Genomic DNA, 16,985 nt, shown 5'->3' with positions numbered 1-16,985 from the left:
TGTTTTCACTGAACAGCTGAGCACCTTTTTTTTATACCAAAAAGAGATGTGTAGCTAAGTTTTGAAAGATAAATTTGCAATTTGTTGACTGATTTTTTAAGAATGTGGTAATCCAACCTATGGATTAAAATGTTACCCTGAGCTCCCCTGGTGGATAGCAGCCTTGCCCACACTCTCTTGACAAATGTGTACCAGAGAAAAAAGCGGATATACAATACAAATCTATCTGAATAAACGAACAAACAATTGAAGGCGTCTTTTCACTCCACAGTGAGTGACACAAAGACCTGACTGCCTCCAATCTTGCAGCCAGACGGTGAAGGCAAACAGGAACAATGACTTCAATAATTCATGGTTATTGAACGCTCTGGTCTCCACACACACACACAGAAGTGTTTGCAGGGTACGATTATGACCTTCTGATGTTACATTATAACAGTGGTCCTACACAGCATAATGTTACACTTTCACTGGATTTCACTGCACAGGACAGGACGCAGGACTCTATCACAGAGCACAGCAGCATCGAGCCACATGAGGCCACTTCCCTTTAATTTTGCCAGTGATTACAGACTGTTTCTGATATTAAACCCAGAGTGTGTGTTCCTGAGTGAAAGAGAGAGTGAACAGTGTATAGCAGACAGTCCTGCAGCTCATCCTTGTCTCCGCTCAGCAGGAGCAGCAGGAGGAGGATTAATACAGGAACACCGTCCGTCCTGATAAATAATCTGGAGCGACACACCCAGTAGAAATCTCTTTCTGTTTTTCTCTCTGTCACGAACACAGGATACAAACCTCTGCCTGTTTAAATGACAGCCTGTGTCCTTCACTTAATTCTTAAATTGACTACAGTACACATTGTACATTGGCTGTGATAGAAAAATAAACTGATTTAACTCAGTGTGACATTTAAGTGCAGCAGAACATTTTGGTAGTAAACAAAAATACTAGTTTTAAACGAGTCTTTGTTTCAGCACTTGAAGGTCACATTAGATCCAACCAGTTGAACAAAACCCTTTATTTTTCCTTTATTCTGCTCCCATCATGGAGTTGTGGCGACTTTTGCATCTCTGACTTAAGGGCAGCTCGAAGAGGATGTAATCTTTGTGTCTGAGAACAGCAAAGAGGCAGTGGAGTGGTTCAAAGCCAGCTCATATGGTTTAAAAGCACTGCTGCACAATGCATTCATTTAAGTGCCGACTCACAATGTACCCCGGCATCCAGTAAAATGCAGAGTCACTCTTGCCTCTTGTTGTATCTCACCGGGTAAGCCTCGGATTGTTTTCCCTTATGCATGGACTTTTACCTCACTTGGATTTGAACGCAGCTTGTTTCACAACCACTGCACATCTGGTGTGAAGATGATATCACATTACCAAAAGGGAGAGAAATGTTGTTCCTGCATCTTTTCTGCAAAACATTATTATTCATGACTTAAGTGCAGTGCTCCAGTCATAAAGATTTAATTATCTAGTGTTCTGCAAAATCTGCTGGGCCTCTCTCGAACACAACGAGTCTGGCCTGGCACTCAATCTGACCTGTCCCTTGTCCAAGAAGACAGAGTGCTTCAATAAAGACTCTCCGCTGACCAGATTCTCTCTACGTGGCGCAACCTCCCTCTGAGCAGCTTGTGACTGAATCTCATCTGGGAGATTCATTGTTCTACTCGGAGAGAGAGAAAAAAGTCAACGTGGAGCAGACTGTTTCAATGAAGCTGATTTATCTTGGGTTATTGGTGAAAGCACCGGAGGAGAGGTGGATGGTGCAGCCATGACAAAGAAGATGAGAGAGAGGAGAGAATAAATAAGCTCTCGATCAGCACTAAAATGCTCTCATGGCTGTGTGATCCGTCACTCTTTGATGGAACTGTAATTTCTTACATAAACACATAACACTCCCCGTAGCATTTGAGCTATTCGGAAAGCTTAAGACACAAATCTAAATGGAAATCTAGTTTGCTTGTTCCCCGCAGGTCTACTGTAATTGTCTCTCTATCAGGGTCATTAGGAAAAGGGAATATTTCAAGTTCATTCCCACAGGGAGTCATGCTCAAAATGTGCTGCTCATGGAGGAGAGGAGCGCCAGACTTCCTCACATGTGGCCTAAAGGGCAAGTCTTGTGCGAAGCAGCAACCGTGAAGCTGCTGGTCTGATGAGTTGTTGATGAGAGCTCAGCACAGAGAGGGAGAATCGCTCTGCATTGTGTAGGTTACAGACTGTGAAATGATTTTTGAGAAACACTCTCTGAAGTATCCTCAGACTGCTGGCAGGACAAGATCAAAAGTAAAAAATGTTCTTCGCCTCTTAGTAAGGTCACAGCAGTACGGTGCCGTGCACTTTTTAATGATCAGACTTCTGCATGTGAAGTTTCACCGCGCCGTCTTCAAAAGATTAAGTCGTCATCAATATGAAAAACAGTCTCGTACACATTAAGTCGAGGCCAAAATTATTAACATCTTTGTTTTTGCAGGCTTGAGCTGGGTAAACATTGGAGAAAGAGAGCCATCTTTATTCTCAGTATAAGGGAGCACATTCACATACATTCCTTCCCCATGTCTGTGGCTTCTTCTCAGAGCATATGAGCATATTCCAACCTCAAATCGTTTCAAATATTTATGTACAGTCACAAGCATTCAAACATTCGGGCTTGTGTGGAAGACAAGTTTTAACTTTTCATTTTCCCCCCACCTCTGCGTTTAACACACTCTACAATCAAAGTATTTAATACCAGCGAGATGGCAGGGATACAAAAATATGGTGGAAAATACAATCTCTTAATAACACACTGTATTTGCTGACATGCTATCTCTTACACCAATGGGCTCATTTCATATCACTTAAGATTCATTACTCATGCGGCTAATGCTTCTTGACACACATATGCACCAAGGCACACATGCACACACTTACTTAAGCAGCTGTGCCGTATGACCCAGTGCTGTACAATCTAGTGGAGAGGATGCAAATGCAAGTTGTCACCCTGGAGATGATGAAACAGCTGGGAGAAGTCATGCGTACTGGACTTGCAGTTTTAGAGTTTCAACCTGCAGAGAAAAGGCTTACAAAGGTCTTCAGAGTGCAGTTCTTGCTGAGGCGCTGTGCAGAACACACTTGCTCTCTTCGTCTCTTCCTACGTTTAAAGCTCGTGGCGTGTAAGTGCATATATCAGCAAGTTCCAAAGAGTCAATCTGAATCCGAGCAATCAGTAGTTTTGGAGGACTTGTGCTTTCGTTTCCTTTTTCTCTTCTTCTTGTCTTTCTTCTTTTTGTCCTTCCTCTTTTTCCTCTTCTTGCTGCGATGGTGATCGGAGGAGGAGGAGGAAGAGGAAGAGGAGGAGCTGTCTGAATCAGAGGAAGTGGTGTCCTGGAGCATCTGCTGCAGCTGCTGGATCCTAAAAACAGGAAGGGCAGGGAGGAGAGGAGGTGGGATCAGAGTCAAGTACAGAGAGGAAACACAACTGATGCAGGCTCAGACACCCGCGCTGGCAAGAATCTGAAGTGTCCTTGACGAAGACACTGTCTTTGTCCAAGTACCAGCATTTCAGAGCGAGGGCCTAATTGTGTTTTATATTTCCAGTAATTGCGAACAGTGCTTAAGTACCTGTTAAATCTGCAGGTGTGTGGAGGATTGTCAGATCACACTGGGACACACCTGGATAATGGGGTCATCATCTTGCTTAATCTTAACAGAGGCTGAAGAAGTATTTCATCACTGGAAAGATGATCTTTTAATAAAACTGAGCCGTCTTAGTGCTACATGACCAGAGACAAAAAGGGCTGTTGCATTTGGTTTCGCTCAGGAGGTAGAAAACCTACAACTACCACAACAGACCAATGAACGGACCACATTTGAGATGTCACACTTTTATAAACACTGACTGGGATCAAAATAAAATGGAAATACAGGGATTTTTTTCCCTGTTTGAAAATATATAGCTGCACAACAAGTAAATGAAACATGATATAAAATAAATAGCAGGGCTGTACGTTAACATTTTGCGCACAGAACTGAAGCTACAGAGGTTTAAAGGTTTGCAGCACAGGACACAAAACTATAACACGAGTATATAAGTATCAAGTGGGCCTAAATCCTTTGCAGTCTGGAACAATTAAAAACCTTTTGAGGGGAGTTGAAAAGTCATTTAGGCTATTAATCTTATTTCTGCACAGAGCATCGACAGAGAGGCCGAGGGAGGGAAGGAGTGAGACACACTTTGTCCACATTATATACGTCTTGTATAAAAAACATCTGTGTTGTCGCTGTATTTTTTTTTAAACAGATCTGTCGCCTGCATCCAGGTGATGTCTCCATGTCACAAACTTGATTACAACTGCCAACAAGAACAGCGACACGCTATGATCCACCTCACCCTCAAACTAGCAGTGCAGCGCTGTTTCGCACATGTGCTGCAGTAATTCCATTCACCTCACACACTGATTTAGCGTAGCACGTGCAACATATAGACCGATGTCACACTGCAGACTAATGAACAGACAGATTAAACAGAGGAGCAGCTCTGTGTCTCTCTGATGGAGAACTTGTGAGTGAGTGAGTGGGGCGGAGCTGCGTGGAGAGTGTGAGAGAGGAGAGATGCACACTGGTATGCGTTATCTAAGGCAACATGACCCTATATCGATATAAACGGTGTTGTCTAAATTGGTATCCTGCTTTAAAATATATTGTATATAGTCGTTATATCACCCTACTGGTGGGTAATGTTATCCGAGTTTGTCCTTTTTTCCACAGGAAACAATATGGTGGCCGGCTGGGAACAAATTATCTTTAATAACAGTTAAAAAGTAAGCTAAAACATGTTTCTGGAGACATTTTAGGTGAGAAATAGGCAGAATCCTGGTTCCTATTATAATTATTAATTACCATTATTTCATACTCCTTGTGTCGGTTGTGCCAGGCATATGAAAATGCAAAAGTACAATCTGCAGCAACAACCCCAGAGCCAAGATGAGGAGGGAGATCTGGGTGCTGGTAAGATGGAGGTTCGTTTACCATGTTCATTTACACACACTACCCACATTGTTGTGACACAAACTGGCTGAAAAATGAAGTGTAACTCAGCCTGTACATTCTGAATGGTTTTGACAATCCTGGAGAAGTCAACAGTGAAGTCAGCTACTTAAACATCTGGTGAATATCTGCGTATCCACAGCTGAATAAGGCTCAAGAAGGAAGATTAACACATCAACACATCACAGAACGAGTGAAGGAAACATCACACTGCTCAGTGAAATATGAAACATTTGTCAGAAAGGGAGGAAGAAAAGAGATGTACAGGAGGCATCTGGAGTACATGGCCTTAATGAGCTATGAGAAGTGAGCCAGCACACTTAAGAGGGATGATATCATAAATGTACAATTTTTTAGGACGGCCAGAAACTGTTAACCATTCAGCCATGAGAGTATTTCTCTGAGAAGAGGTTGACATGCTCTTCTGAAGTGTCCATCAGGCCTCATTATGGTGGGGTTGATCTCCAGAGCAGAATGATCACCTGAGCACTTGGGATGTCACACGATGCCTTAAAGCGTACCTCCAGTCCTCAAAGTGAACCCCATCATAAAAGCACTTCATAACCTACAGATGAATTATAAAACCGTCTCCTCACTCGGCTCAAATACTTCGGTTTCTTTAAATGCACTTTTGGAAAAAAGGTATCATTCCTGCAAACTGGCAGCACTGGAGTTTATTCGAGACAATGTTTTAGTCACTGACCTTCATCAGGCATCAAATTCACAATGTAACAATATGTCGTTTATACTAAAGCCACAGGCACTACAGACACCTGAGACTATTACCACATTCATAACTGATAAAAACACCCCCTAAAAGAGACAAAAATACATAACAAAATCTGTGGAATACAAATGAAAACAGAAATAGGGAAGAGAACTCTGAAAGATTGGATGTGCGATGCATAATAAGCTGCATATCAGAAAATAACTGGTCTGTGTCAGATATCCAGCTGGGAATATCTTCATGTCCCTGGAGAAGTGCAAAAAATTAACTTTCAAAATAAAGATGCAAGTGCTAATAACAAGCTCATTTCCACAATTTCATCATTAAATGTTCCCAAGGACGACTTCAGACACAATACTGTAAATGCAATTGGAAGGCGAGCCGGGAAAGGTTGGACTGTTTCACTTCCCTTTCAAAGAAGATGCCAAAATTAATGTGGCACAGACACGCAACTCAGGCTTCAAAGAGCAACTGGCCTTTGAATAACCTTTTTGTAATGCATGCAAAAACACACACACACACACACACACACACACACATATGCGTGCGTGTGCTGCTGCTGCTGCTCTGCACGCACACACACACACACACACACCTTGAGTGAGCCTTCATAGTAAACACACCTCAAATTCAAACACCCTGGTGTCAAATACTGTTTGCTAGAAACCGGCACAGAGAGCCAGCCACCATGAGAGAGTTTCCAGGTCATCTGAGATTGTCCGACTCCGACTGTCAGAAAACAGTAAAAAACACAAAAAAACCTGCAGGTTCTCAAGTTTATTAGCTGACTGAGTGCAACCCAGTAACAGTTGTCTGGCTGCCACTGTTTTGAGAAATAGAGATTATTGGCCATCATTGGCAACCACTTTTTAATACACCAATCAGCCCAAACATTAAAACCACTGACAGGTGAAGTGAATAACTTTGATTATTTTGTTCCAGTGCATTGTTCTGCTGGGAAACCTTTGGCTCTGGCATTCATGTGGATACCACCTGACGTGTTCCACCCACTCAAACACTGTTGCAGACCAAGTACCCCCCCTCATGGCAACAGTGCTCCCCAGTAGCAGTGCCCCCCAGCAGGATAATGCAGCATGCCACACTGCAAACATCGCTCAGGAATGGCCCAAGGAATGTGACAAAGACCTCAAAGTGTCAACCTGGCCGATAAATTCCCCAAATCCCAATCTGAATGAGCATCTGTGGCACGTGCCATTAACCCACCTCACAACCCACTGGACTAAATGGATCTGCCGCCAACGCACTGGTGCCAGACACTGCAGGACACTCCCAGAGATCCTGTGTCCATGCCTCAACAGGTCAGAGCCAAGTCCGATCCAAGGAGGCCCCACCTTGGATTAGGGGTACATCTGGGGTACCGGCACATCACAAGAACCCTTGAGGAGATTGGGGACCTGGGAAATTTAGAAGCCAGGTCGACACCTTGAGCTTTTTGTCACGCTCCACAGGCCATTTCTTAACCGTTTTTGTAGTGTGGCATGCTGATTTTTTCTGCTGCCATTGGGGAGTACTGTTGCCATGAGGGGGGTACTTGGTCTGCAACAGTGTTTGAGTGGGTGCAACATGGTGGTGGTATCCACATGAATGCCAGAGCCAAAGATTTCCCAGCAGAACAATGCGTTGGAACAAAATAATCAAAGTTATTCACTTCACCTGTCAGTGGTTTTAATGTTTTGGCTGACTGGTGTATATATATTAAAGAAAAGGTATAACAGATGATAAACAAGTTGAGGCTGCAAGAGCTGGCACACCCGTTGACGGGTCGAGGAAAACTGCCATTTGCAAGATTAATGCCGCCAACCAGGAGATCTTTATAAAACTTTTCAATGCCACATATCATCTTCTGTAAATTAGGAACCCTGTACGTCCTTACCTCGTCTGCTGGATCTTCAAATAAAGAACGGATTTGGTGCGACTGACAAGCTACAGGTCGGATCAGACATTGGGGGGAATATAATGCCAGTGTGGACCGTTGTTTGAGAAGCAACCTCAGTACACAATGCGATGTTTGTTTGTTGTTGATGATATTATCTTGTTTTTGGTATGTTTTCTGTCAGATTTAAGAACAGGCTGCTGAGCTATTGTTAACCTGACAGCGCCATCATCTACCACAGAGACAGCATCACACCAACTCCATTAACAAATGGTCAATTAAACATTTCTCTCAAGATGAGCGGAAAGATTTCTTACACTTTGGCAAACTGTTGTGTGTAATTCAGTATGTCTCGTCCCCCAAACAGAGTTTAACTTATATTATACGTTAATTTACAATAACACTTTGAGGATTTACATCTAATCTTAGTATCTTATATGGTCATGTTGTTGTATTATTAGTGCTATGATTTCTGATAGCATTCACAGACTGGTACATTTTGTTTTATGAAACAACAGGCAGATATTTGCCATATTTAACCATTTTTGTCTGCTATAATCCCCATTTCATAAAAACAATTAACTACGTCATATGTGACCCCTCTTTATCAGTAATAACAAATTGACACTTGATCAACACAAGGTGCTGAATAAAACTGGAATGTTCTTAAAAACTTTAAAAAATATTCTCTCATATCACATTTTCATTATTAAGCTGACATATAATCGCATAGTATCTTAATTACTCAAAATATAAGGTGAAAAATGGTGTGAAAATGGCAACTATGTTCTACGTTTTGGCAACTGGAAGCTGATGCTTCGTAGCCAGCCTTTTAAAAGTTAGAGCTGAGCCCAGATTTTGATCTACTAAGCTTTAAAAATCTGACTCTTATTCAGTGAAATTATCGCAAAGGATGCAAATGATTAGAAAATGAGTGTACGTACCTGGTTTCTTTTTCATTTCTTTTGTTTTCCCGAATGATGTCATACATCGGGTCTTCATGAGCCTAAAAGACCAAAATGCAATCTGTCATTACCTACTATAAAGAGAGGGAAATGAAATTATACAATAATAGTTCCTACTATTCACATTAGATCCAGAGAATTATCCCCTCCACACACTCCAACAGTTGCACTGACTCTAGTGTTATGTCAGCATTTTTTTTTTTAAAAACCTCCCTGTGACAATACGAGGCATGAAAATATGACACAGTTGCATTTATGGTAATCATTGCAGAGGCTGTGTGTTCCTGCAGTAGTTATTGCTCCATTACAGGCACATTGAAACCGGCTGTGTGAAGAAGTCTGCTGCCCACATGTTCCCTCAGTGTAAACTAAATATGGCCCGACTCTGCTGTTAGCCTCAGCCCAGCAGCTCTCACAAGCAGACGTTTGTCTCTGTCGCAGCTCCTTGACCTTGCCACAACCCAACCTACATTCTTTGAGCGTAGGCCATTCTTTGATATATTCTCTAAATAACTATGGGTGGGCTTTTTTTTTTTCTCCAAGCAGTTAACAAACTCACCACTCTGAACTGCTCTAGTTTCTGGTTGCCTTTGATGAAGAACGGACACTCCCTGTCTCCTGTCCTGTGGCCGTAGCGCTTACATCTCCAACCTGCAGTGAAGCAAACAAATATGAATCTGTGTAGCTGGGACAATAATCTGTAGTGAGGGTATGTCATTGCTATAAATTAGATCAAATATGGGCATGAAAGTACATTCTTGACCTTGAAAACCATCTCATGGCTTTCATCTGCAAACAGAGTATGCTCAGTTGTCATGGCGTAAGTTCAGTTGTTATGTACATCCATACACACATACAGTATATATATATATATAGAACCACCTGTTATCATGTGATCATACTTCTATTCTGTCAACATAACAAACACTCTAACAACTAAGTTAAACTGTTCACTGATGTAGAGGCTGACTTGCAGTTGAAAACTCTGGAAAAAAGCTACTAAGAGTTGAGATTTTTTTTCACTGTAGCTTCTTTCTTGAAGGATAAATTCGCTATTTTCCAACCTAGACTGTTATTTCAATGATTTTTGTGTCTAAATGACAAATGGGAACAACAATTTATGAAAATGGTCCAGTTCTGACTGAGAGCGCTGCAGCCAGCAGCGGCAAAACATGCTACAAGAAAGTGCACGGAAGCAGGCAGCTGCAGCAGGAGGCGGCGACAAAAATCCGTGGTCAAGTCAGACAGTTTCCCGATAGATTCCAGCAGCCTTCAGTCCGCACAGGAAGTCACAGAAACACTTACATCCTGTCAGATCTGATGCAGATGTATTAAAATATTATCAGACTCATATATCAGTTTGTTCTCTGTCTCCAATTGTTTTATTTATGATAGCTTGAGTTATTAAAATGCTTTACAGGCGATCTGTAATTTATGTTCGTGGTTCAACCTCAATTTTGAATAAAAATTCTCATGTACATCAGCATCATTTACTTTACTGCTGCAGAGCAGATGTGTCCCCTCAATTACATAAGCTAAATAAATTGTGTTTGACTATTAGATTAATATTTTAAGAGGAAAAAAATACAAGCTTCCATTAAAGATCAGTCAGATGTAGTCAGGGCTTCAGGGTTATTTCAAGAATCCTCAGATCCCACTGACCACCAGTCTTAGAATAAATCTTCAAATCAGACAATTAACATCTAAATCTCTGGAATTCAACAACAATGAAAAGTTTATCTACCACGTCGTATTGTTGAGTCAACATCTAAACGAATCAGCTGTTAGATCAACTAAGAGCCAGACACTTCTCACGAGATTATCGCTGTCCACTTTTGTATGACAACAGAGCAAATCAGGATGAAGTCGGACACAAATTTTACCAGCATGCATTGTGCTGTGATCGCGAGTGAGCCAGGCCTGGCTCATCTCAAACAAGCCTGATGTAACCACTCAGGGAATGTTTGCACCATCAGTGTACATCCACTAAAGGTGCTTGTTACTGCCACTGACAGGTATAGATTAGAAATCGCCATCCCTAAACTCACCAGACTCCATTTAAATAAACAGTAATTTTAGTGTGTATAGACCCAGCATATTTTCACATCTAACTGGGTGAATTAAGGGTTTATTTCAACAAGATTAGAGCTGATGATTGTTGGAACAGTGGAACAATGAACCAAGAAGTTTCTTGTGAATTTTATTTTGTTTCTGTTGAGTTTGAGTTAAGTGTGTTTTACGATACTAAAATTACTGTTTCATTAAATGGAGTCTGGTGGGACTGGTGACAGTGATTTCAGGGCTGTTCCTGGTTAAACAAAAAGGTCTATTTCTATAGGGACACTTTAAATAATAATGTGAACATGTCAGTGGCATAAACTCTTTCAGTGGACATAAATTGACAGTGTGTACATGCCCTGAGTGGTCACATTGCAGCCTCCTTTGCCACTGCCGTCTGCAGCGGTCTCACTCAATACAAAACCAATTTCAAAAACTGTTGTTCCCATTAGTAATTCAGACAGGAAAACATGGAAAAGTAGAGTTGAAAAAAATACTGAAGTTACCCTTTAACCCTCCTCCTTTTAAGCAGCATACAGGCCCACAGAAAAAACATTAATGTAGGGCACAGTTTGTGGAATTCAGAAAGCCAAGGAAAGCGACTTGGAGACAGCCCTGCTCATGCAGTGATGCATTGCACAATATAAACGACCTCCCTGAACAATTTCTAAATCATTACTTGTGACTCCTTGTGTCAAATTTTCACACTGTTTTAATTTCCAACACGTTAAGTGGCAGTTGAAAATCTCTGTAAAGTGAGACCACACAAAGTCTCTGTGTATCCTCTAAAAGTAACTGCGTGCTAAAGCGTTTACTTTAGGTTTTCCATGTCCACATCATCCACTGTGACGTTTTCCCTGTTCCTTTAAACAGGATGACATGTTCAAACATTTTCTCGAAGGATTAAGCGGAGAAGGCGATGCTCAGATTCTGCAGAACAAATGCCAACTTGTGCACAGGGCCCGTGTGTGTATGTGAGTGTGTGTGTGTGCACGCTGACTCCCTGAGTCCCTGGCTGTTCATGCAGCATGAAAATGAGTGGGACGAAGGAATGAATGGACACTGAATATAAGGGCAGTCTTTGTCTGACCAGAAAAACAGAAGGTAATCTCCACCAACACCCGTATTAACCTCCAGCAATAGACGTGATGTTAACTGTCGAGTTCTCTGTCACCTATTAAGACCTCCGCCCACACTGACGTGGTGGATATTTACTCCCACCTAGAGTTTCTAAACTATAAGTGCTGCTGTTACTTCTATAGCTGACAATAAACTTTATTACAGGGTGGCTGCTATATCTACCAGCATAGTTTGAGACATTTCAAGAGCTTCTTCATCATAATTCAACAAATATGAGGAGCAGAAACAAGTGTGAATCTGTGAGACAACACTGCATACTGTTTTTAATTTTAAAAAAAACAACCTAGCAACTCTATCTTGAGCTGTAAATCTGAGGTGAAAGTGTGCATATTAATGTCACCAACAACTCAGTCAAAAGTAATTTAGAGATGAGACTTGTTAAAAAAAAAAAAAAAAAACCTGTTACATTTCATACAAACAGTGGAAGAAAAAGGTCACAGCAAGGGGCTTTATTAAGGCAAAGCTTTCCTCCTATAATTAAAGACGAGCATCACCTCTGACATTCACGCCTCACTTCTGTAGCTGTGTGAAGTTTCCCAGAGGTTTGTGAGATGTGTGAATAAGCCGCAGTCTCAATTTACTAATACCCTTTTTCCCCCTTAAAAACAATCTGTCTTTCAAACACCATATTGAGTTTTACGAAAAAACTCAGGGTGACGTTGGGTTTGTGCTATAGAGACATTCCTCATGCTTGAAGAAAAAAATAATCCAGGCAACAGTTTTATCTGCAATCGATCATGGTTCTGTATTTGTCTCTAATTCGGATTTTCGTACACATCATTTGCCGTCATTACACAATTTTATTCAGAAATCTATATTACACAAACTGCCTCCTTATTTATGTTCTCTACTGACTCCTTACAGCTAATAGTAGCTGCAACCTTCAGTCACACGGACAAATGATGTACTTTATTCCTTGAACTCGCATTGTCTAAAAGTTTTTGCACGTTCATTTCGGTGTCAGCTACAAAGTCACCTTAAACCAGATTATTTTATAAACATGGAAGATTAGAAAGACAGGATTAGGGATTATTTTGACCACTGCATGCACATTGCTGGTTCAATGTTAGATGCAATTTGCTGTTTGTTTTAATTCAGTTGCTTCTTTCCTCTTTGATAAAGCTTATAGTTAGGGCCGGCTCAGGCTTGCCTTGTACCAGCCCCTAGTTAGGCTGACTTCGGCGTAGTTTGCCAGGGGACCTCCTATAATACACCGGGCACCTTCTCTCTCTCTCTCTCTCTAACACTCATGTCCTGTTACTGCATCTCACTAACTCGGCCGTACTGCATGTCACTAACTCGGCTTCTTCTCCGGAGCCTTTGTGCTCCACTGTCTCTCAGGTTAACTCGTATTGCAGCGGTGCCTGGATAGTGTGACGTGTGTGGTTGTGCTACTGCCGTGGTCCTGCCAGATGCCTCCTGCTGCTGCTGTTATATTTAGTCATACTTCTACTGTTATTATACACATATGATTATTGTCACATATGTATACTATCAGATATTAATATATACTTTATTAATAGTAATATTGTACCACATTAGCCAGAACTATAACGATAATATTATTTGTTTAATTAATGTTGTTGTAAGGTACTGTCATTGCTGTCTGTCCTGCATCTCTCTCTCTCTCTCTGTCTCTCTCTCTTTCTGTCTCATTGTGTCATACGGATTACTGTTAATTTATCATGTTGATCTGTTCTGTACGACATCTATTGCACGTCTGTCCGTCCTGGAAGAGGGATCCCTTATACGCTGTGAGGGTCCTAAGGACAGAGGGATGTCGCATGCTGTAAAGCCCTGTGAGGCAAATTGTGATTTGTGATATTGGGCTTTATAAATAAAACTGAATTGATTCTTTCTTTATATGTGATTTGTTAGGCTGTTTCTCTTAAGTGTTTTGCTGCTATCTTGGTCAGGACTTTTGGGGTGCCTGTGGCTCAGGAGGTAGAGCGGGCCATCCTCTAATCAGAATATCAGCGGTTTAATCCCTGGCTCCTCCAGTCTGCATGTCAAAGTATCCTTGAGCAAGATACTATTGCTCCTGATGGCTGTTCCATTGGTGTGTGAGTGTGTTAAAGTTTTGCAGCAAGTTGCACCTTGTATAGTCGCCTCGGCCACCAGTGTGTGCATGAGTAAACGTGACTCATTGAGTGGTCAGAAGACTAGAAAGGCGCTACACAAGTGCAAGTCCAATCTTTGTAAGAGAGAGTTTCAAATGTAGTATTAATGGTAAAATAGATATTGCTGATTTAAGTGTACTCACACTGCATCACCTTCACCTCCTTCCCCAGAGGCATCCACAGCCCCTTGGTGGGGGCGTGTGCCAGGAAGCTCCTCGCTTCTTCATTTCCTGGTTCAGCAGGGATACAGTCCTCTGGTTTGTCCTCATGCTCCTGCAGCAACAACTGTGTCAACTCCACACATTCATGTCACTTAAACACATTCACCAAATATATTTTAAGGTGAATAACGTTACCTTAATGAGTCCTGGTGGCGGCTTCTCATAGCTGCATGACAGAAAGATAATATGAACTTGTTTTTTTAAATGCAGAATTAACTGTGTCAAACTCAGCTGTCCTAAAACTGCACGACACAAATAAAGTTAACTGCTCACATAACAAGTCTGGTATACTTATTTAAAGTGTGTATTACTTGCTGTAAAACTGTATTAACATGTATAATTTATGCACAAGTTTGTAAGGTTAAGCAGACCAGCTCTCTGTGGTATTACTCACAACGTCTCTACGTGTTTCAGCTGTTGCACTTTCTGGTTGAGTTTTTTCGATTGTGTTTTGAGTTTCTCCAAATCCTGTTTGGATGACTTGTGTTTCTTGTGGTCTCGTCGGTCCTCCTTCTCTGTCCTTCGCTTTCTGCTCGACATTGTCCCGATATTCACACACCGCGGCCCCGGAAAACCATTAAGCTATACACAAAGCTGCATTCAAGGTTAATTTGTTCGCTTTAAGGGGAGACACATCGGCGGACGTGCTAACCAGCAGCTAACTAGCAGCAGACATGTCTGTGGTGCTGCTGGACTTCCTGTGCAGCCTGGTTGGTTAGTTAAAGTCCAGCGACACCTGCAGGACACAAACGGTAACACACGTATGACAAACTATAAACAACTATGACAAAACACATCCTTATTTCCTGTAACCATATAATTACTTTAACACTAAATTGCACATTTTGTTCAGTTTTTTTTACACTGTATAGCCTGCTTTCATCCATGCAGTGTTGGAAAATAGTATATATTTAAGTATAATGTATAATGTATATAAGTATATATTTACTCAGCTGAAGTACAATTTAATCTAATTCTGTGTGTATGTATGACTGTATCACACATCTATAATGTGCAATTTCCTTTGTGTGCAATGACATTTACTTTTTACGGTGCAATTATATTTATAGATTTTTATATTTTCTAGTGCATGTGTGCATTACAATTGTCCTGTGCAATTATCCATCATGGCCATACAGTATCAGCGTGAGTGAAGATGAAGAATAAATCCACAAGGGGAAATTTATTTTCTTCACTCTGTTGTCGTATACACAAAGGCTCTAAATACACACATGCACAAACAGGACCTATACATGCATCAAATGAAGAGATGTCAGAGCGAGGGCCTTGGACAGGCACCCCAAGCAGTTGGGGGTTCAATGCCTTGCTCAGGGGCACCTTGGTAGTGCGCAGGAGGAGAACTGGCACCTCTCCAGCTACCAGTCCACGCTCCATGTTTGGTCCAGATGGGGATTTGAACTAATCTAACCCAAGTCCTTATGGACTGAGCAACTGCCACACCAAAGAAGGTATAACTAGTGTGCATACCTTTTGTTTTACTTCATTTGTATTTTTGTCCTGTTTCTATCATTCAAATACTTTGCTCTTTTTCCTTTGCTTTTGAATCTTATGCAGCTTTGACAGATCAATTTCTCTGTTGCAGGATTAATAAAGCTTTATGTGATCTCTTATCTCAACGTATTTGTAATTGAGGCTTTTCTTTTTTGCCACTTGATACTTCCACTCAACTTAAGTTTTGAGGCAAATATTTTACAGTTTGCTCCACTGCTTTTATTTTATAACTTAAGTTAATAGTTTGTTTGTAGATTAAGATCAATATTACAAACAATAATCAATAAATAGATTATGATGGACTGTTATGGGTAAAAATAAGACGTGAAATTCACAATCTACCTGGATGTATATATAGAAAAAAAGTAAGATCTGCCTTCACCAGATGCAATGTTAAAGTAATGTATATACTAATACATAAATAATTATTCAGCAGCATAATATACATTATTATGAAATATGTCATTCTGCACTTCTTTTTAGTATTTTCAAACTAATGCTTCTGTACTTTTACTTAAAGTGGCAGTTCACCCCAAAACAGAAATACATATTTTTCCTTTCACCTGTAATGTTGTTTTATTTGTTGTTTTTAATCGGTCTAGATTGTTTTGCCGTGAGTTGCTGAGTGTTGGAGATAACAGTCATGGGATGTCTGCTTTCTCTTCAGTATAATGGAACTAGATGGCACTCAGCTTGTGGTGCTCAAAGCGCCAAAAAATACACTTGACAAACTCAACAGCAATGTGTCTTTCCAGAAATTATGAGCTGGTTACTCAAGATAATCCACAGACCTTGTTGTGATCAGTTTCAGAGGAACTATTTCTTTCTACTGAACAACACCTGCCAACTGTATCACCATGCAGATGGAAGCGTGCATCTACTCCTTGCTCACCTAGCACCACTGAGCTAGCTAATGTTACAGCTCAGCTGAGGAAGATACTATTAATATTTACATCTTGCGTTCTCACAGACAGCCTCTCATGAATGAATGCTTTCCTCTGCATGGTGATGCAGTTGGCAGACATAGTTTGGTAGAAAGAAAATAGCTCCTACATGAAACTGCTCACAACAAGGTCTGTGGATTATCTTGAGTAACCAAGTCATGATTTCTGGAAAGAGACATTGCTGTTGAGTTTTTAAAATGTACTTTTTGGCGCTTTAAGCACCACAAGCTGAGTGCCATCTAGTTCCATTATATTTGAGATAAGGCGGAGGTCTCGAACACTCGGCAACTCACACCAAAACGATCTAGACTGATAAATAACACTACAGGTAAGAGGAATGTATTTGTGATTCTGGGGTGATCTGTCCCTTTAAGTAACAT

General features: G+C 41.0%; 1 protein-coding gene across 1 annotated transcript; it reads right to left on the bottom strand.

Moving 5' to 3' along the window:
* Positions 1–2,487: 2,487 nt before the first annotated feature.
* On the bottom strand, positions 2,488–14,845 carry rp9 (RP9 pre-mRNA splicing factor). Its single transcript, XM_033636528.2, has 6 exons — positions 14,544–14,845; positions 14,285–14,315; positions 14,072–14,201; positions 9,170–9,261; positions 8,590–8,651; positions 2,488–3,390 (listed from the first exon to the last, which is right to left on the bottom strand). The coding sequence occupies exons 1-6, from the start codon at positions 14,687–14,689 to the stop codon at positions 3,183–3,185; spliced, it is 669 nt and encodes a 222-aa protein (XP_033492419.1). The 5' UTR covers positions 14,690–14,845; the 3' UTR covers positions 2,488–3,182.
* Positions 14,846–16,985: the final 2,140 nt, after the last annotated feature.

This window comes from Epinephelus lanceolatus, chromosome 16 (genome assembly GCF_041903045.1).
Source record: "Epinephelus lanceolatus isolate andai-2023 chromosome 16, ASM4190304v1, whole genome shotgun sequence".
Classification (NCBI taxonomy): Eukaryota; Metazoa; Chordata; class Actinopteri; order Perciformes; family Serranidae; genus Epinephelus; species Epinephelus lanceolatus.
Note: the sequence above shows the minus strand (reverse complement) of the source record. Positions and strands in the feature narration are given on the sequence as shown.

Bases quoted from the DNA above. Each gene is read 5' to 3' on its own strand.
- rp9 (XM_033636528.2), bottom strand. From the start codon at position 14,689: ATGTCGAGCAGAAAGCGAAGGACAGAGAAGGAGGACCGACGAGACCAC. The intron at 14,202-14,284 runs GTAACGTTATTC...TTGTTGCTGCAG, and splicing joins CGCCACCAGGACTCATTAAG to GAGCATGAGGACAAACCAGA. The intron at 3,391-8,589 runs GTACGTACACTC...TCCTGTTTTTAG, and splicing joins AGAAATGAAAAAGAAACCAG to GATCCAGCAGCTGCAGCAGA.